We start from the raw sequence: 22,205 nt of genomic DNA, 5'->3' as shown, positions 1-22,205 counted from the left end.
GGTAGAGCACCTGAACGCAACACACTCCCGTACTAATGAGTGCCTGCCTCTCTGAGCCCACCAGGGACCTCCCCTGCTCAGTGCACAGGCCTCGACACACACTACACACTACAAACACTCGCTCTGCCACTGCACTGCTGGAAATAAACCAGACAGACCAATGCCAGCGCACCTTCATTAAGATTCAACACCAGCCAACAGCGTCAGAAAGCTCCAAAGTTTTCTTTATTTCTCTCGACTTTTTGCAAGATTACGCTTTGGTGTCAGACAAGTCAGACGAACGCCTGATTCTGTATAATTACAAGCAAATTACATTCATTACCATAATTTACATCTCATCACCAATCCAATTATTAGTTGCCCTGACCTCTGCTGAAAGATTTTTTTCTTTTTTTTAAATAATCAAACGTGAGGGAAGAGTTCTCATTTCCCCTTCTCTTACTTCGAAGAGGAACAATCAATGCAAATTCGGCAAGACGAAAACTCTGAATGTCTGTGATTACATGTTTCGGCAGCCGAACTCGAGGGCCATCGCGCCGCTACTGCAGCTGGGATTTCTGTGTTATTGCTGGAATAAAACGCCCATCTCAGTTCTCCTGGGGAAGGGCAGGATTTTTTTTTTTTTTTTTTTGGGAAGTCATCAAGAACAGCTCTCACTATTTATCTATCATCACTATAAGACAGTGAGAAAGACTGATGAGGAGAGCCGGTTATCTGTAATCAAGCTGGTCATTGAGGGCAAACTCTGTGATTCAGAATCGTGGAAATGAGGAGATTTGGAAACAGAATAAGTCGTATGGGAAGGTGGTATCGTCCTGCTGTGTGGCATGTAGCCAGCAGCCATTACACCCAGTAGAAGACTGAAGCTAAGCAGGGCTGAGCCTGGTTAGTACTTTGATGGGAGACTCGTAAGAAAACCAGGTTGCTGCTGGAAGAGGTGTTAGTGAGGCCAGCAGGGGGCGCTCACCCTGTCTGTGTGGGTCAGTGTAGTCAGTATAGTGTTGGGGACGAGGATGAGACGTTAAACCGAGGTCCTGACTCTCTGTGGTCATTAAAAATCCCAGGATGTCCTTCGTAAAAGAGTAGGGGTGTAACCCCGGCGTCCTGGCCTAATTTGCCCATTGGCCTCTGTCCATCATGGCATCCTCATCATCCCCATATACTGATTGGCTTCATCACTGTCTCCTCTCCACCAGTTAGCCGGTGTGTGTTGGGCGTTCTGGAGCAATATGGCTGCCGTCACATCATCCAGGTGATGCTGCACACTGGTGGTGGTTGAGGAGATTCCTCCTTCCATGTAAAGCGCTTCGAGTGCCCAGAAAAGCGCTATATAAATGTAACAAACAATTGACCATTGACAAGATTTTCATTTGTTTCTGCCACAGCGCTTTCCTGCCATTGACAATTTTTTCCAGGGGAATCCGTGTTTTCACTGTTATACGATAGAGAGCGCTGTAACGCATCTTCTGAAAGACTACTGAACCTCCGGATCCAAAAACAATTGGAGTAAATGATCTGCATAAACCAGAAGGAGCTGATAGAAGATGTTTATGCACAATTAAGCTAACATGATCATCAAACATTCAACAGCAAATCAAAACTGCCTAATGATACCGAATGAATTGTTGAACCCCAGAGCTAATGACTGTGAAGCTTTGGGGGGGGGGTTGATGGACTACATCTACTTGATCTATGTTTTGATCATCGTTCTGACATTTAATTGTTGATACAAAAGAATGAAGCTAGAATAAAAATAGCAGAGCCTCTGTTCTTTCTTTTGATATATCGACTGCTTACATATTCATAAAACAACATATTTAGGAGGCCATGAAAGTTTTGTGAACATGATCAAAAATGCTGGGAACTTAAAACTAAAACGCTGGCAGAGAAAGTTAGTTGCAATGCATTCTGGGATTGAAGGATACAAACAGAATTTGGTTAAAGCAGGGAGCCTTAGAAATATGAGTATGGAACAGACTTGGTGTTGGGAGTGCATTAAAATGCAGTTTTGGAAGGCAGCTCAATATGTTTTGGAACAAAGCAAGTGTGTTTTTGTCAGTATCGACAAAGTGAACTTATGTGTACAAGACCTCTTTTACATATTACATTTTTAATGTTGTGATGCAAAAAAGTTGAATAATGTAATGTACTGTAATATATATATATATATACACACACTCTCACACACACAAACCAGTTGAATATCCAACTGGTTTGTGGATGTTGCTAACTAATTAGTCTAGCTGATTGAACAGGATCTTTGGGAGAGTATCTGCAATGTGTATTTTGCTGTTGTACAAATACAAATATTTCTAGAAGAATTGAATTTGCGCTGGCAGCATTCACATGATACTGGGGAATTCACACTGCAGACCTCCCTCTGCGGCGGCTTACAAAGCACAACAATACACACAATCAACGGTTCACGCAGACTAAAGAAGAGCCTGGTAGCATGGGAACACACTCACCTGTAGGACTATCAGTGTGGAAAGAGATCCGGACAGAAATAGAGGCTGTTTTCTTGAAGAGCAACGTGTGGTTCATTTCACAATCGCTCCTCTGTTCTATTAACATCATGTTTCTATGCACATAAATGCACTATATATGCACTATACCACATCATAAAATTAGAAATAAATGCACTTTCTCCAAAGCTTTATTCTTTATTCAATCACAAAATCGGAACTGACAAATATATGTTGAAATGAGGCCTTATGATGTGAACTCTTGAGTGTGTGTGTGTGTGTGTGTGTGTGTGGCTCAGGCCGGTCTGAGCTGTCACAGTTAATCATAGCTCTTCTCTCTTCTCTCCACACCTGACTGAGTGTGTCTTGCTGTTCCCTCGACGGGTTCACCTGCCCACTCGACCCCTGTCAAGGTCAGTCCCTGTACGTCCAGTGTCAAACACAACTTTCACAGAGCGCACACTGTTCTCTACCAACTCACACACCTCCTCTCCTCAGAGATCACACTATAGTTTCAGAAGAAACAAACTAATGTATGACAAGGCAAGATTCAAGATAAAGTTTTTCACAACTTTTGCAACATTGCTGCTGGTAAATGAAACGCCAATGTGCTGTGATTCACAGAAAGCAATACATATTGTGAAAATAGCACAATTTCATTAAGTAATTAAGTATCTCTTTCATGTTAATTTGAGTTTCGGTCCAATGAGCAGGTCAAGAATCAGAATTACAATCAGTAGATTCAAAATCAGAATCAAAATCATCATACTGACTATCAGAAGAATCAAATCAGAATCAGTACTTTCTAAATCAGATTCAAGTCATCAGACTAACGATCAGAAGAATCAAATCAGAATCATACTTTCAAAATTAGCATCAAAATCAGAAGACTCAGAACAAAACCAGCAGACTGACGATCAGAAGAATCCAAACAGAATCACTACTTTTATAATCATAATCAAAAGCACAAGATTCAGAACAATGAAATTAAGTAGATTTCAAATCAGAATCAGCTGACTAATGATGAGAAAAATCAAATCAGAATCAGTACAGTAAAAATCCTAATCAGAATATTCGGCTTCAGTAAATTTAGAATCAGAATCTGTATCTCACTGAGTATCTCCACCCACAATGAAATCTAACTAAACCAAAATCCTTCATCATTCTGTCTTCAAATTCTCGTTCAGTGTGGACAGTAGAGATGTGCGGATCAGATCTGACGTCACCCGAATCTGCTGTCAAAAATAAATCATCCCCCACACTTATGATTCTCTCTGATTTAAGTGAGTTAAGTGTGATGAAATGATAACATATTACTCTGAAGTATTCTGCTTTTAAAATGAACATTTATTTAAAGTAAAAGTTCTTCTTTGACAAAATTGCATTTCCTTAATAGTCTAAACACAAGCTTTTCCGTCAGTTTCCGTCACTGCAACTTCCCGAACACACACACACAAGAAATATGTTCAGCCCAAGCTAAGGCTGGTTATAGGCTTTATTAGTTTATTGTCATATATGCATACATTACATACCCAGCCCTTAATTCATACTGGTTCAGAACTTCACTAAAAATGCTCCCAAACGGTACATTTCTTTCTTTCTTTCTTTTGTTTTAGTTTTAATTCTCCTTTTTAAAATACCTCTCGGATCTCTTTAGCCTTCATCGCTGTTCAAACAAGTGGACCCCACAAGTGCAGAGCTTAATGAGAGTCCGCTAATTAGTGCCTGATGAAAGATTAAGCTTTAAACGCATTAATATTTCCATCATTAATGATTTACCTCATCCACCCGCAATTAATTGGAATGTTATTTTTATGAGTCCACGGATATAACCACGATCCACGCTTCACTAGAGGACAGACACTGAACTTGTCACATTGCATCTTGTTAGGACGCGAGTTCAACACAACTCTGCATTGGCCGGTAACTCACTGGTCCTGAGGGCTGATGGCGTGACCTCGATCTCGCTGCTGGTCTGGTAGGGCTGGAAGGCGGACAGGTTGCTGGAGTTGAGCTCAGTTGTGTTGAAGAGTTCGGGACTCTGGGTTCCCGTGGAGCTGGCGCTGGTGCCGTCGCCTCCATGATGAGGATCCTGCTCCTCATACACCACCACCAGCTGAGGGACAGAGAGACAATATTGTGTTAATCATGCTGGTGTAGATTTGAAAATCATGCTTTCCCCCATTATGGTTGAATCATGGAAGCTACTCCAGATATTTGCCAAGAGATTTCTATGTATTACTTGTATACATATGTCAGACAGAAAGAAACAGGCATAGACGAGTAAGGCTACAGGCGAGGTGGTCTTCATTCCAGATTTCTCTGTTCCCCATTTCTCTATCCCTCAACCCATCATGCCTTTATGTGTCTCCTTCCTCTCACCTCGTCAGGCCTTTATGTTTCTCTGAGTAGGTACAGTAAAGATTGAGCTTATATACACCACTGAGGGACTTACACCTTCCTTGTAAGGTAGAAAAACATGTTGCTTATGTTTAAAAATGGAATGTATACCTCATGCCTACACATGGTACAATCCACTATCCCTCTGTGTATACATTAGTGGTACATTTGCATCAGCTGAAACATTCCTTTCCTTGTAAAGAACATGCCAAATGAAGTATCATCATTAGTGGAACATCCCTGCTCAGTGAACGCGTTACATTGCACACATACTTGTATGCAAAATATAGCTCATCCCAGATCTCTGCTCAGCACACATGTACAAACATACTCTGACTCGTAAAATACATTATGAAATTATGAAAATTAATTAAATTAATAAAGTTAATAAAATAATGTTTAAAAACATTAAACAGTACATTTTTAGTCTTCAATCTATTTGACATAACTTTAGGCAAATAATGAAAGCTTGCTTAATCTAAATCTAAATATCTATCCATCCATCCATCCATCCATCAGTACTTTTAGGCCCTGTTTACACCCGGTATTAAGATGCGTTTTGGTCGATCGGGTCACAAGTGGACTACACTAACTACAGGTGTAAACGGGGTCTAAAACGTTTTGAGCTTGTCCACTTTCGACCACTTCTATTTGACCGGATTGCCCTCATAGTGTAAACGCTCAAGTGGTCGAATGTGTTCAAACAGCCGCAAAACACCGTCTTACTCTCCGTCTACTGACCTAACGCGTAAACATTATGGGAACGTACCAAGTATAATGTTATCCCACCATTCCTGATTTCTAACACACAATCACAGTGTTTGGCTGATCTTGAGACTGTCAGAGCAGAAACTAAAGTACGTCTCTGGACACGTTCATATGTAAATTGAGCAAGCTCAATTTGTCCATGATATCGAAAGATCTGAAAAAATAAATAAATTAAAAACATACATTTCCCCGCCCATAGACACTGCCCTCGAAAAAAATCAGAACAGAAGTGGATGAAAGTGGACAAAAGAGATGGATTAAAAAAACAGGTGTAAACGGGAATGTGTCTGTCTCGTCTACTAGTGATCCGATCGACCAAAACACATTTCAATACCCGGTGTAGAGAGGGCCATAGATGTATAAACCGGACAAAGCATATAATGAAATAACTGTGATTAATTTCAGTATTTCTGACCATTTGTCAAAAAGCAGAATAAAACAGTACTAATCTACCCCCCCCCCACCCCACCCCACACACACACACACACACACACACACACACACACACACACACACACACACACACACACACACACACAATTGTATCTTAAGTTTTGTTCAGATTTACAAGATATGAAAGTCTGCGGTTCAAAATTGGTTATATAAAAATCAAAACAAGCAGCAACAACTCTATCCACATTCATGTCATAGCTCTACTCCCGCTGTGCTGTATGTCAAAGGTCTCATTTCGGTCTATTTTTATTTCTCTCATGGAAAATGAAACAACAGAAAGTCTCCAGAGCTATGAAAGAGCAATAAAATATTCCTCTGGGTCGACTCCTATTCTGAGAGAAAGTGAGAAATTATGACATGCTATAACACATTTGAAAAGAATGCTTTTGAGCACGAGCCCTGTGGGAAACCGTTCGGAAACACACACCCCTGCAATGCTGAAAAAAGGAGAAAATTGCACTGAGAGGTTAATTCATCAGCTTTTGTCCTGATTTGTATTCATTGGCCTTTAAACCTGCATGAGGTTTTCTAGTTTGTCCCTTGTTTTAAATGTTAGTTTTTTGTTACTCATGTGTTTATAATCTGTCCGAAATCATGTCAGTGTCCAGCACTTTGGTCAACTTTGGTTGTTTTAAATGTGCTTTACAAATAAAGTTTGGATTGGATTGGATTGGATTTCTGCCGACATTAACTGTTCACACATCCACCGGAATAAATGAAACCAGCCAGTCACATGCAGGCGTGAGTCAGGCCGACACAGAGACACTATTGTGTGAAGCAGCTTGAGTCTCTTGATTTGTAAACGATGGCGTTCTCTGGTTTACATTCGGCTATTTACTCCTCGCTACCAGGCAGGACTGTGACCGGAGGGGTTTAGTTACAATTTTTCTACTGTCCTTCTCGTTCATGCTCTGATTTTAATACGGTTTATGATTAGTCTAATTCAAACTGACTTCTCATTTGTTTCTTTGGCCCAATTAAAGCATGTCAAATAAATGCCCTTAAGACGGTCCAGGCAGTGCGCTGACAGACTGCTTATCACCATGACCATTACTCGTCTCGCTACAGAGACCGCGTTACTGAGACTCGCTCGGCTCGCTCTCTTGCAGTTGGAAAGATTGCAGCTTTTGGAGACCAAACAGACTTTAGGAAATAAAGAGACCTAGACATATTTCAGAGTGTCTGTTTACACCGAGTGCCAACATCCCACCTATAAAACTCTGCAAACCATTGTGTGATTGAGCCAGACACAATTTCAAAAGAAACCCATGTGACAACCGGATAATTGGAGAGTAAGGCCGGTGGCTTTAGGTTTTGACGCGACCGACCCGAGTTCGAATCCACCTTTTTCCAAACTCATTCATATCCCTTTTCACCTTTATCAGCTAAATAAAAATTAAGAAAATATTTGCAAAATAATAGAGGAGGGCTTTAAGGGTTGGGACAAGTAATGTCCCAATAAGGCAGCATCCATTTATGATGTTAATAAATATAATCATATACACTCAATATGTTTACTACAATAAGGTGCAAATCGCACCGTACAACTGTTTACACTTAGTGCAAAGAAAATACTGCTATTTTTCCTTAGCGTAAAGAGCCACTGCCTTTATTTGTAAAGCATGTTGCTAGTTTGAAAAAGATTAGCAAATTCAAGTGACTAAAATAGCTGAGATAATATGATTCTATGAGCCTAATAATAATTAGTAAGTTCTTGACACAAATCTCTTTAGCATCATTGGCTTTCATCCAGTTGTTTTTGACTGACAGTTCTTTGTGTTTAGATGCATGTCTGTTTGCTAATTGTGTGACTCGATTGCTTTAGCGCACACACTCCTCAACTGGAGAGCTGCCACGCAAACAAGCTCACTCTCACTTCAGCCTGCACTCGTAATCAAACGGGGTATTTGTTTATAAATCGCACAGTATTTATGGGGACTTAAGAGCCCCGTCTTTAGGCCTAAATGCACTGAAGCTCCATGAATAGACACTAAACTGCAGTTTTATCTGGCAGCTCCAGCTCTTGGCTGTTTCAAGAGTCCTCACGGGTCAGATCAGTCCTCACTGGAGAGGGAGATAATGACAAAAACACTGCTTTCAGAGGGTTTAAGAAATGACCATAATTTCCATTTCTGCACAGTAGCTTCAGGTGACCATAGGAAGATCCAGATCTACCCTGGTAAACGTCAGTCCAATCAACGGAATACGAATCAGTGAATCAGAATCAGTAGTTTCACAATTAAAATCATTTTCAGTAGATGCAAATTCAGAAGAATTGGAATCGGACACAATTCAAAATCTATAGACTGAGAGGTAAACGTAGGTTAAAAATAATAATATCAGTAGATTCAGAATCAGAAGATTTTTGGAACTAGAATCATACAATTCAGAATCCGTAGACTGAGAATCAGAAGAAATCATGACGTTCAAAATAAGTAAATTGAGAATCTGAATAATCACAATATAGTACATTAATTTGAACTCAGAATCAATAATTAACAATCAGAAGAATTAGTATACTAAAGATGTAGATTCAGAATCAGAATCAAATTCTAGTTCTGTACCGCACACAAATGCATTCTTTAATCATTTAATCAATAACTAATCATTCTTTTCTTGGTGTGTACTAATAACTAACACAATATCAGACATACTGTACATACAATTGAAGAATGTACAAATTGTAGCAAACGGTTGCATTTTATGTGCAATTGTTGGAACGTTTGTTGGAAAACTCACTTAATAGATAAACCAACACTCATTTTTATTCCTATCAAATACAGAACAAAGTCCAGCATATGTCTCACATCCATGACAGTCTTTGTCGTTTTAGAGAAAATGCATAAACAAAACATAACTTAAAAAAGGACTGGAAATAGAGTTTAGCGTGACCTTCACAGAAGCAGCGCTCCAGTCTGAGGAACAGAGATTGTGGGGTTTTGAGAACATCCACAGGCCTGTTATCTCAAGTGCACAAATTGTTCAAGGACTGTGTTTGCGCTACAGGCCCAGTTTATTTCTGCTCTATCACAAATTTGCAATATAATACTTGCTTCAATTTTCTTCCTTCATTGTTGTTTCTGTATATGGACATAAGGAGATAAGGATGGACGTGTCCTGCCAGAAACAGAGACTGTTTGTCTGCCCTGTTTTGAAATGCTAATGATGGTTACAAATAAACCGGTGACAAATATGGGATGACGGATCAGTTTCGTGTTTTGGTGAGAGACGTTAGTTGACAAGAAACCTCAAAAAAGATGAGAAATGCTGAAATGCGAGGCAAAAATGTGGGGCGACAGCCAATCCCTGTAGGGTGACATCCGTCATAAACAAATCCTAAAAAAGTTTCTGGTGCATTCAGCATATTAAGCATATTGTTACGTGTTACTATATTTAGTTCAGATTAAAATGACAGTTTGGATGCTTTCATACATTAATAAATGAATACATTTAACCCCTTACTGCACACCCCTCATTTTGGCAAGTGGGGCATAAATGACATTCCCAAAATAAAAAAAAGTTGCTGCTCGTAACTCATTCTGGATAGACACATAACCAACATATATTTAGAAAGCTGAGTACAAGTTCAAGACTCAGAATTACTCAGACTGTAATTAATAAGCTCAAACATAAAAAAATAAACTGAATAATGACTTTATTGACTTTGACACTAAAGTCAAACCTAAGTGTCGTGAATTTTGCGAAAGCATCCCTAAAGCAACGAGCCTTTGGCATGTTTGCTGGATTCATCCATGCTGGTGAGCATGTCGGGTTTAGACTAAAGTATACTTTGGCGTGAACACTTATCATATTGTACAAGAGAACGTAATATTTCAAAGTATACAACATTTGATAGCGTGCTTGAACACAGGTGCCTAATGCATGTGCACTAGAAAGATCTTTCTTCAATATCTGTGCTATTTATCTCCAAAAGTTATGACTAATAATAGTGTTTTTGTGCACATTTAAACTGTGAATCTCTTCACCCCTCACACAAGCACTCTTCAACATGGCCGCTATTGTTGTTGCTTCTCCAGTGGTTTGTTGTAGTTGTGCGTATATGGGTATACTTTTTATGTGAGCTGAAAAATCTGTGCGCTTAATATGCTGATGATGAAATTTACCTGAGGCACACTGTACAATGCATTCCCTGGCATACACGTAAAAACCTAAGTAGATTTTTGGCTTTAGTCACACCCAACACTTCCGCTCATGCATGCTGCAGGGTCAAGCACTCATTATCAGAGTGAACAGGAAAAGGAAAACCCAAGGAAAGAAGTGAGGTGAATCTTCCCAATGCCTTTCATGTCTGTCCTCTTTGATCTGGAAGCTTTCACAGTGGAAAGTGCTGGGTGATTACAGCAGGACCCTGATGTGTGGATCTCTTCCATTAACTTTGACAGCCAAGATATCACGTGATCCGTCTAGGATCGACGTGGACATTGTGACCGGCAACTATATGATGAATCAGAAGTCGACGTGCGATGGAGACATCTAGACATTTGCATGAGCAGAACACCATCATGTGCTTCAAAAGCCTTTTTGGAGCAGGATGAATGTCGTTCAATTGCTATCAAACAAGTCATTTTGACCTTAATGGCTGCGACAGTGAACAAGATAATACCGGATTGGAGCGAGGCATTCCTGCAGCTATGCCTACAATTACAGCACAGGCCTTGAAATGAGTCGCCTGGCAGCTCTGAACGCCAATTTCCTCCGAGCAAACCTGCCGAGGATTAATAAAGTTTTATTCCTCATCTAATTCTCACCTCCAAACTACATTTCAATGGGAGCATGACAAGTATTTAATGACTGAACCATGAAAGTGGACCGGCCAACCCTCTGGCGGCGGTATCGCACAAAACCAGAGAAAGCTCAAAGTAACTCACCTCAACTTGATTAGTCGTCGTGGCTCAATAGACTGGCTCACGGCGAAACCTCCAATTGGCCGGATAAACGAGTGGTCAAAGTTTCATCAGTTGTCAGGGTTTTTTTTGTACTTTGTAAGTGAATCCACACAGAGCTCAAGGCTGTGGGATTAATGTGAGTGAATCATTTGTGTGAAACCTCAACCAAACTCCTCTAGGCAATAAGGAAAGGGGAAAAAACTCATCACCAGCTATAAAAAAAAGGAACATTACGCACTAGAAAAATCTGAAGCAAGTGAAATAAAGTAAACAAACAACAAACACGGCAGAAAAGCAGCACCACAACACATCAAACAGCTTCAATATAACCCAGCGTTCAAGCTTTAGGCCTCTGGAAACTCAATTAAAGTAAGGCAATGTTTTACTAAAAGTTTATGGATGAAAGTAAAAATATATTATTTTTGTTCCCATGATGGTAGAAGGAAAGATTTTTTTTAAAATAAATGATTAAGCACACATCAGTAATGCAATCTGCGTCTATTCCACATCAGAAGCAACTTCACATTTGAACGAATGTGCTTTCAAAGCCTCAAATATTGACAAAAAAAAAAAGTAAGTGCAAGCAATACTGAGTGTGTGAAGCCAGCTCGCAAACGACATTCGGTTACAAACAACACAACACATCTGCTCGCAAAACACTCGTCCATATCACATATCCATTTACGCCAGCCTCCTAAACTCGGGTCTTGTGACAACATCGCCAAGCGCTTTGGACTTGCCAGGATTTCAAGGGTGGTTAATTTAATGGGCTTCTAATCGAAAATGTTCAATGGGAATTGCAGTTCAGTCCTAATGAAGGGTCATCAAAGGACATATGGTGTGCGCTGTTCAGCCAAAACCAGTGTGTAAGTTGTTCACAGCAAATTGCAACAGGTTTTAACCAGGCTTTATTTCTGTTATGCAAAATGATCTAAAAAATATATATAAATCACTCTGCCATTTCTGTTTCTTTCCATTTACCCAGCATTTATTTCACCAATTACGGATTAGACTGGACATTAAGAAAATAACAAAGGATTTTTTTGTAAAGGATGAGAGCTGGCAATATGAACGGGACAACAAAAGGATCCAACATTACATTGAGCAGTTTGACTGTCACTGACTGCCTTGACTTGATAATCCAGATTCAAGAGGCTTGATGCAGATTAACGATGAAATCAAATTTAATAAGCACATGGAACGATAAAGAGAAACACAAGCTTGAAACGTTAATACCAGACAATGAACAGAGGACGGCTGAGGGTTTAAATACACTAGATGACAATGATAGACAGGTGCAGGTGATCAGCTGACATACCTAATAAACTAACAAGACAGCAATGCAAACACAGGGAACAGAGACTAAAATGACAGGAACTGAACAAAGGCACAACAAGACAAAAGAACATCAAAATAAGAGTCCATGAAACCAGAAACAAGGTAATCGTGACAATGATGGTATACACCAGGGGTGCCCAATCCTGCTCCTGCCGATCGACTGTTTGATTAGGGTTGGAGGTGAACTGTGCAGGACAGTCGATCGGCAGGAGCAGGGTTGGGCACCCCTGGTATACACAGTGTCTGACTCTACAAATGAGTGAAACTGATAGAAATGACACAGTTTTACACCAAGCCGTAAACTAGTCTACACTGCATACTGTGATAAGCTCTTAATATAATCGATATTGATTCATTATCTATAAAACTAGGAGTTTGATATTCAGTTCAACACGTGCAATGTTTAAAACAATGGTACACATGTATACCGAACAGAAAAACACATACCGGTAATTTTTGGTATGAAGACGTTACGATGGTTGAGCACTTTATTTCACTGACCATTGAATGAATGAATGAATGAATGAATGAATGAGCATTTTCATTTGTAAAGTATGTAGTTAACCGGCTAAATCAAAAACACGTCACAATTATGCTTTTATTATATCATGTTGTAAATATTATATTAGTATATTCAAACAGCAACACATATTTACATATCATGGTATTACCATTGCCATCATGCAGTCTAAAAACCTCGGTACCATCTCAAAAGAAAACTTCTTCTTCACAGATCTAGCATCTCTCTTTCTCTACTCTCTAACGCTGAGCATTTGTCATCATTTATTTGCAAGGGCATCCATAAAGGAGTGATATTTCATTTACTTTCCTCCTCTGAAAGGTTACACACCAACTCTTTTCATTTTAGCTCCAGATCTCCACCTCCTTCCATAAATCAAACATCCATCAAACTACTATCTCATACCATTTGTCAAATGACACCCAAAACAAGAAACGAGACAAGAATTCGTCGCTTTCAGTGGAATAACTTCTACTCTCACGTAACGCTCTTAAGTCTCCCAAAGCATAAACTTAAAGGTCACGCAAAAGTCTTCTCGGTTGAAGGTCTTTGATGCGAGGCCTAGGCCCGTTTCCGTCACGCTTTACTGAACATTTCTCATCACACTTCAGCCTTTGAATATTTCATCGTTTTATCTTTCCATTATTCCCGTAGCCCGGGCCTTTCCTCGCGCGCCCACTGAGTGCTTAGCCCTGTTCTGCTTCTCATTAACATCATCAAATATTCAGACAATAAGTCCAACCCCTTCGCTCCAAATCCCCCTTGTGTCTCACCTTAATACATATTTCAAAAGTGCTGGCACACGGGGAACGCTCACAGCGTGCTTGTGCCCGGTAGGGAACCTGCAGATAGGCGCCAAAATGAGCTGGAAACGAGGCAGCAAGATAACGCTCGAAAGCTAAATGGAGCCTAATTTTGATGGCAAAACTATCGTGCGCCTCTTTGAGGTTCTGAAGAGAAACTTCTTCTTATTTTTTTGTTGACCTCTATTCACCAAGACACAGATGCACTGAGACAGGTACTTTTTGCACCTGAAAGTGATGATGAAAAGGAAAATAGAACGAGTTAGCGGAGGAGGTGGGGAAGGCGGCGTGAAAATACACGGCGCAAGCAAAGTTTAAACAGATTAGAGACTCATCCTTTCAAATCCACTTGGCCGAGATTTTTAGCGCTGGCCTTTGAAGTTTCTCTTGAGCTGCGAGAGTCGGGGGAAATGAATTCACTCGCTGCTTTACGCCCGTGTTGCTGCTACCTACACAGTGCTGACAGAATGTAAAAATTCCAATAAGCTTTCCTCCCCTTCTCCACGTTAATGAAATAAACCCCTGGCCATCTGTATCGCTCTTTATTCGGCCCAGAAGGGAAGTTCAGATCGGCCTCAGCCTTGTTGCTTCTTTCTTCGAGAAAGGATTCGAGAAAGTCAGGTCAACAAGAGAAAAAAATCTCAACAATTGCAGAGGGACGTAGAGCTCATAATGTGATACGGATCATGTTTCAAACAAGCTCGAAAGAAGAGAAAAGCTGCTAATTTCGTGTCGTTTAGACAAACAATAGCTAAGCTAAGAAAAGAATATTCAAACCAATTTAAATATGCAAGTTCTCAGAGAGGTTTGCACTGTGAAAATGGGTCTAAAAACAGCACACTGTCACTGTAAGTAGAGCAACTAAAAAGTCAACACTTCAGAAAAAATAGTCAGCCTCAATAATAATAGCTAGTTGTTGGATGACTAGTAGACTATTGTGACCTGTTTCTAGCTATAGCCAAGTAAAACCTTTCTTTCTTAGCTCTTTAGAGATGATAGTTTAAAATACAATTTATACAGCATCACGTGTGTGTGTGTGTGTGTCTGTCTCCTGGTAAACCCTACATTACAGGGAAAAAATATCCCCACAAAGATATCAATATCTGAAATCCTTGTGGGCACATTTTTTTGGTCCCCATGTGTAAAACAGCTTCTAAATCAGACTAAGTGATGCTTTATGAAAATGTAAAAATGCAGAACGTTTTGTGTGATGGGTAGGTTTAGGTTTAGGGTTAGTGTAAGGCAGGGGTGCCCAACCCTGCTCCTGCCGATCAACTGTCCTGCACAGTTCACCTCCAACCCTAATCAAACACACCTGAAGCAACCAATTAACGTCTTCAGGATCGCTTGAAAATTAAAGGCAGGTGTGTTTGATTAGGGTTGGAGATGAACTGTGCAGGACAGTCGATCGGCAGGAGCAGGATTGGGCACCCCTGGTGTAAGGGGAGAGAATATACAGTTTGTACAGTATAAAAATGATTACGTCTATGAAAAGTCACCATAAAACATGAAAATACGTGTGTGTGTGTGTGTGTGTGTCTGTGTCCAGTTCAGGTATAATGGCAATATCTGAAATGGTATTCGGCAAGATGAAATATTATATATATATATATGTGTAAAAATCTTTGTGGCAAGTGGGCAAAAAAGTGAATTTTCCACTTAATTTTAGCTTGCAAGTCGACATTATCTTGATCACAAAAAGACTTGGGCAACAACACAGAAACCATCGAAGTCGATTTTCCAAGAGTGTGCAAAAGGAAAACTTGAACTGAATATCTAGGCACAATCGATCCCTGCATGACACGAAAGATATAATCTGAGCAAAGGTTTTTAATAATACGATACTCTGTGTTTACATAAAGTGAATTGCTAGCATGAGCGCCAACAGACTCTCACTTAGTCAACTGAACTCTTGTTTATGATACTCTATTGATTCACTCAGTGTCCCGATTTATCATGCTGTCTAAATATAGTTTCTAAAAGCACTTTCAGGTGTCATTCCTGCCAACCGCCTTTAGGAAATAAAATAAATCAAATCAGTTTGCCAACAGCGGGCTCCTCAGTATGCAGTCTCCCATTTCTCCTCTCTTTCTCTTCTTTATTCGCATTCAAACCGCAGCGTCCCCGTCTCTCTTTCATTCGCGCAGCCTCTATTGTGTGTATTAGCATTCCTGAGTTCAAACGCCGGCCTTATAAGAGCCAATATAAAAAAGTGCTCGTCAGAAGATGTGCCCCTCAATCCTCCATTGGATATGCACAAAATCAAAAGAAGAAAGTAATTAAAATCAGCATCTAGGGACGAGGCAGCTGCTGAGGGAGAGAAAGAAGATGGAAGAAGAAAGAAGATAGAAGAAGAAAGAAGATGGAAAGCGGAAGAAAAGCACTTGAAGCGCTCAGGACAGTTACAGTGCTATTCCTCATCCGAGCGCAGAGGGCCGAGAGCGGGTCCTTGACATGCGTTCACTCGGCCTCGTGCTGAAGGCTGACGGACTCTCGGTGTGTGACTGACTCAGATCAGCAGAATGAATGCTGAATATGCTAGGTGCTAGGGTATCCTGGGTGGTTGCTAGGGTGTTCTGGGTGGTTGCTATGGTGTTGCTAGGCAGTTGCTAAGGTATTATGGGTGGTTGCTAGGGTGTTCTGGGTGGTTGCTAGGCAGTTACTAAGGTGTTCAGGGTGGTTGCTAGGGTATTTTGGGTGGTTTCTAGGGCGTTTCTAGGCGGTTGCTGGGGTGTTCAAGGTGGTTGCTAAGGTATTTTTGGTGGTTGGTAGTTGTCGCAGATGGTTTCTATGGAGTTTCTATAGAGTTCTTAAAACCAGAATCTTGCTGAATAAAAGCGTAAATTTCTTTCAAAATATTATGACATTTACACGACCTATAGACATATCAAACGTTTTCCACATGGAACAAGTTCAAAATACCTATGCATTTACAACTGGAGTAAAAATTATTGCGCATGAAACAGTTTTCCACAGTGAAAGAGTTCATAATATATAACATCACCATCACCCATTATCCTGTCTTCCCGAGACTCTTATATTTAACCTTGAGTGAATGAATAGCACACTTCCCAGTGTCTCTCAGGACTCAAGCACTACATCACACACTGGCTCTGAATGTAATAAGTTCAGGCTGGGATTGAGAACAGGTGTGTGTCCTGTTGTCTGTGAAACGGTGAATAGCAGGAACCGAAGAAAGAGAGAGAAGGACTTGGTTTCCACACAGAGGCATAAGTGTCCCATCATCAAAGGCTTTCATCAAGGCCGAAGCAGGGGTGAAAATCCATCCGGATGGGTCATTTAGCAATCGAATGAAAGGTAAAAGTGCGGCCCTTTTAAAGTTATAGTTCAGAGAAATGACAATGAGCCAGCAGCGTTTGGTATTACGATACCGTCACACCTGGAGCAGTGGTTTCATCAGGAGAAGGCCGGCACGGGTGAAAACAGACACACACGTAGAAGATACGGGCCTGACCTCTATTACTGAGAGATGAATTCTGGGAGATGAGAGAGTCTGAACATGCGGAGACACCGAAAATGACCATAATCATCAAAAATATGAAGTGCCAAGTCTCTCCGCTGCCTATCCACTGTCAAGGACCGTAATAGAGAGCCAGAAAAAGAGTTGCCGAGAAACTAGAACAAATGAACCAGTGGCAGAAGAAAAGGTCAGGGAGGGAAAGTGGGGAAAAAAACTAATCGAACGGGATTAGGTCTATATAGTGAACCGAGGGAATGTAATCATTACCAGAGCTCCTCCATGATTTTAATCCTGTCCGAATCAGCCATGTCAGTAATTATTCCTCACTCTTTACAGATGGCACATTCCTGCGCTGGGAGAGATTATCGTAAGATTGAAAAATGCCCTGATAATAAGCTAATAGTCTCGTGTGAATTGACTTCTGGTAGAGAGTCAGGTAACCTGCCACGTCCAGTCCGTATTCTGTGTTTCTCGAGCTCTCCAAGTGTCTCACACAGATCATTTCTCACACCTTCTGCCCACTGTATCATATTTGATACGCACATTTCTGTTATCTGATTGCTAGTTTATAATGTTTTAAATGCCTTTTAGTATAATTGTACAAACGTCCACCTTCAGCTCGTGTCTTTTTGCTGTGAAATCGGCACTGATTTTAGTAATCGTAAGAATAACTTTTATATTAGCCGCTTTCCGACCGGAGGAACCTTTTCACAGTTCCTAGAGCTATAGGCTAAAGTACCCGTATGTTCCTGCGGTGCGAACACGCCGACTAGGAACGACTTTAGTTCTAGGAACTCCATTTGGAGGAACTAATTTAGCTCCTACTTCAGAGTAGGGTCTAAACCAGTACTATAGGAACTACCCGTGACGTTAGTGTACACTGATGACCGAACGCACGCAAAACACCAGCACCCGCCATTTTTAACACAGCTATATGTAAACACACAGATTATAGCCTATAGATTTACTCCAGAAACTAGATACAAACATGGAAAGCAGTGATAGATGGGCCTCTAAACCTTTATGCTGAGGAGAAAATCCAACGCAACTTTGAGGGGACCAAGTCAAACATGATTATGTATTTCCGCTCAGCTAGCAACACTGGACATCAACCACACGGCATAGGCTAATCACTTTTTTTTCATATACTGTGTATTTTCTATAACAGTTCTATCTAATAACATGTTAGACAGATCGCTAACTAATGAACACAGAGAATGCGAGCATTGTTTACTCTGGCGTTCTCAGCGCCGTCAAAATAAAGGTCCGTCGCTCCGTCAAAATAAAAGTCGCCATGCTTGCGTCACTCCCTTACCCCTCCTACCAGTTCCTATGGCCACTTGGCCAGTGCAAACGCAAACAGCAAAACCGAGTTTGGGGGAGAGTAGTTCATACAACTGTTTAGAAGTGGACAGTTCCTATAACTAAGTTCCTGTAACTACTTGGTCGGAAAGCGGCTATTGTTAGTCATTTTCAAGATGAACACTTACTGGACTGAAGCAGCTACAGTTTACTTGAATATCTAAAAAAATGTTGTCTAAATGTTCAATAAAATAGTCAATAAAAGCATTTGTCTGACTATTATTTCATATACCAGGCTTTATGGGGTTTAGAGAGAAAGTGATACATTATAAACCCTGACAGATTTAATCAATCAATCTATCTATCTATCTATCTATCTATCTATCTATCTATCTATCTATCTATCTATCTATCTATCTATCTATCTATCTATCTATCTATCTATCTATCTATCTATCTATCTATCTATCTATCTATCTATCTATCTATCTATCTATCTATCTATCTATCTATCTGAGCCTCTGGCACAATAATGCAGCAACTGACAAAAAAAGTTATATATATATATATATATATATAGATATAGATATAGATATAGATATAGATATAGATATATATATATTACACATACACACACACACACATACATACATACATACCACACACACATATATATATATATTCTGAAGAGCACACATATATATAAATATATAAATGGCATTTGTTATCTATGAAAAATAAAAATAATGTATTATGTTAAATTGATCAAAAGTTAAAATAAAGACTTTTATAATGTTACGAAAGATTTCTATCCCAAATAAATGTTGTTCGTTTGCACTTTCTATTAATTAAAGAATATTAATAAAAATATGTATCATGGTTTCCACAAAAATATGAAGCAGCACAATAATCAGAAATGTTTCTTGAGCACCAAATCATATGATTTCATCAAATGATTTCTGAAAGATTATGTGACAGAAAAGCATATTTATCATATTCATACACTATAGGAAACTTGATAACCCCCAAAAAAAGATCACACACATTGCAATATTCCCTGCAAGTAAAGAGTCTTCAGCGAGGCCTTCCTCTCCTCAGTTCAGGCAGATTGAGAGATGCTGGCTGATATGTTTACCTGCACTGCTCGCCCTGGTGGCCTATGAGCCACACACACACACACACACACACACACACACAGTGAGGCAGGTCTGGTTGTCTGGGTCGACATGGCCTCAAGGGAAAGCCCTGTCATTACCCGACATCTGCAGCCACAATCTCCACCGGGAGAGAATATATGAGGAAGAGAAAGAGCAAGAGAGAGCGCTTTCCACAGGCCACATATCCGGCCCTCACATTATATTTATAAACGCTTCAGCTCGTCTCTCACAGAATCTAGACAATAAAACTTCTTTCAAAAGCGCCGCTCTTACTTCACCAGTACAAAATACTATATTGTTATATATTCACAACGTATTCACAATAGTACGATTAATCAACATTCTAATATTGCAATGATTTTAATCAATTTTTGTTTTTGGTTATTACGTTTTCTAAAAAGTGTCATTAGTCTAGTTTTGGAGTACTTTGTTACTTGTCACATTGAGGCAAGTGTAAAAATCATGGACAGGATTTAAAAAGGTTAAATGGTCCTGGAAAATATAGCCACACTTGTATTGTTCACATTTTATCTAGTGGAAGCGTTTGGTACTGCGCACAAACAAATTCTTACTGAAAGCTCATTTTTTGAGATATCAACCTCAAACTTGGAACAGCTTTTTTAAATGTATGGCTTTGATTTTCTCAAAGTTTTAGAGTAAAATATGTTTTGGAAGATATATATTTCATATAAAACTTGAAAATGGCATTTTTGTGTATTTTTCATTACAAGAAATGTAAAATTGTACAACTTTTCTCAAGTTCACTTTTTACAACTTTTTTCACTTCAACAATAATCTGCCAAGTGTCGTTTTTAAAAAGGGACCAAAATTAAGCTTGCGTTTAAAAGCATTCAAGATTTATGACCGTTTAAGTTTTCATTTTCAGGTCCATACTTAAATAGTGAATAAATGAATTATAATTAATGCATACATAACATTTTGTACCATAAAATCCACAAAAAATACAAAAAATGTAAAAAAAAAACATTATCGGACTAAAATATAATACAATAATTTTATTAAAAAAAAAAAAAAGTAAAAAAAATATTTGTTGACCGACACCAGAGGGTTAAGGCTAATGTGGGGCGTCTTTTTTACCAATTCATTAAGTGACTCTCATTAACAATATATGTGTATTCATGATATTGTCATGTCATTAACTATCAGTATTTCTTTAAAAACTACCCAGTTTTAGATTCCCAGCCCTGCATACAATATGGATAAGGCAGATTCACCAGTGTTTCCCTCATCCATCCTCCTCACTTTATCCTACCACAATTACCACTATATATGACACTCTAAAACTTTCTTAAGCCAAAATAAATCCTGAAGCAGCTCAAGAGTACATGAAGTCTGAGGTTTAGCCTGAAGGAATCGATTTGTTTTATAGGGGCCACAAAAAAGTTTCACGAACAGCAAACAAGTTAGAAACAGTGAGATGATACAAGCAACTTGGTGCAAGTACAGACAGCCCTGACAGCAAAAGCAGAGCAGCGGGGGGGAAAGCGGAGAGAATGCAGCAATTAGGGTAAAAGAATTAGAAGAAAAAAAGATAAAAAGAAGTAGAAGCGTTATTTGTTTTTCACGTTAAGGCCGTGACACACCAAACCGACATCAAAGAACCAGCGGCGACGAGAGTCAAGTGTGTTGTTGCCTCTGGGCCAGAGAGTTACGCTTGAACACTGCAAAGGCTACAGCCAACGGCCGACTAGCACGACACCCGTCTACACCAGCAGGCGGCAGCAGTCTATACTGGTCATTCAAAAAGAGAATCCGAAACTACGATTGATCCGTAAACAAAGCATGGCTTGCTTACAATTTAGAATATGTTGATCAGTTGCTCTTCACTTTCTTTGCGATGAAAGTCAACGTTGTGAAATATTTGCGTATTGGAATACTCTCTCTCAGACAGCCATCTCTGTCTTGACTTTGTGTTTTATCACTTTCAATTTAATTCTCGACACATTCCACCCATCATCAACACATCTAACCACAGCCTTCCATAGAAATGTAAGACGGCTTCTTGTTATGAGTCTCTGGCTGGATGTGGGCTTTCAGTCAGCGGTGAAGTCTGTGGCCCTGCAGTGATTATGAACACGACTGTCAGTGTCATAACAGCCCTGGATGTGTGTGACACAGCACCTCTGACACACTCCTAACACACTGCGGCTCTGCTGTGTGTCTGCGCTGTACCCGTCTGTCTGCATCTGAGGCGCTGGGCTTTAGTCTGAGGTTTGAAGTGCCATGACACCTCAGTTGCATGGTTTCGCTTCAGAACATGCAGTGAGCATCCTCGGAATATCCTGTGTGTTTGGAGAGCTGACGGTGAGGTACTCTGTTGTAAAAAAGGATATCGTCTGACTGGACAGGTGATGTTCAGTAGAAGCTGAGATTTGAAATGCACTCATCACAGGTGAAAATGATGATGTACTGTACACAATTTGTGACCTAAATGACGCACATTGCAGAAACAGTCAGTGGTCCCATAAGAAAAACAGCTTACTGAAATGTACAAAATAATGTTTGAATTAAACCCCAGATTTATTTATATATGTATGTATATATGCATGCATTTAATTAATTTAATTTAAATATATTTATTTATTTAAAT

The 22,205-nt window shown here is 39.8% G+C and overlaps 1 protein-coding gene across 1 annotated transcript in view; it reads right to left on the bottom strand.

Moving 5' to 3' along the window:
* Positions 1-22,205, bottom strand: part of pard3aa (par-3 family cell polarity regulator alpha, a) — a 444,866-nt gene that overhangs the window by 290,865 nt on the left and 131,796 nt on the right. Inside the window, exon 3 of the mRNA XM_084398765.1 lies at positions 4,398-4,581. Within this exon, the coding sequence (XP_084254891.1) occupies positions 4,398-4,581 (184 nt within the window). The remainder of the gene's footprint in view (positions 1-4,397; positions 4,582-22,205) is intronic.

This window comes from Rutilus rutilus (assembly GCF_951802725.1).
Source record: "Rutilus rutilus genome assembly, chromosome: 24".
NCBI lineage: Eukaryota > Metazoa > Chordata > Actinopteri > Cypriniformes > Leuciscidae > Rutilus > Rutilus rutilus.
The sequence above is the reverse complement of the archived record's forward strand: the minus strand, read 5'-3'. Positions and strand labels throughout refer to the sequence as shown.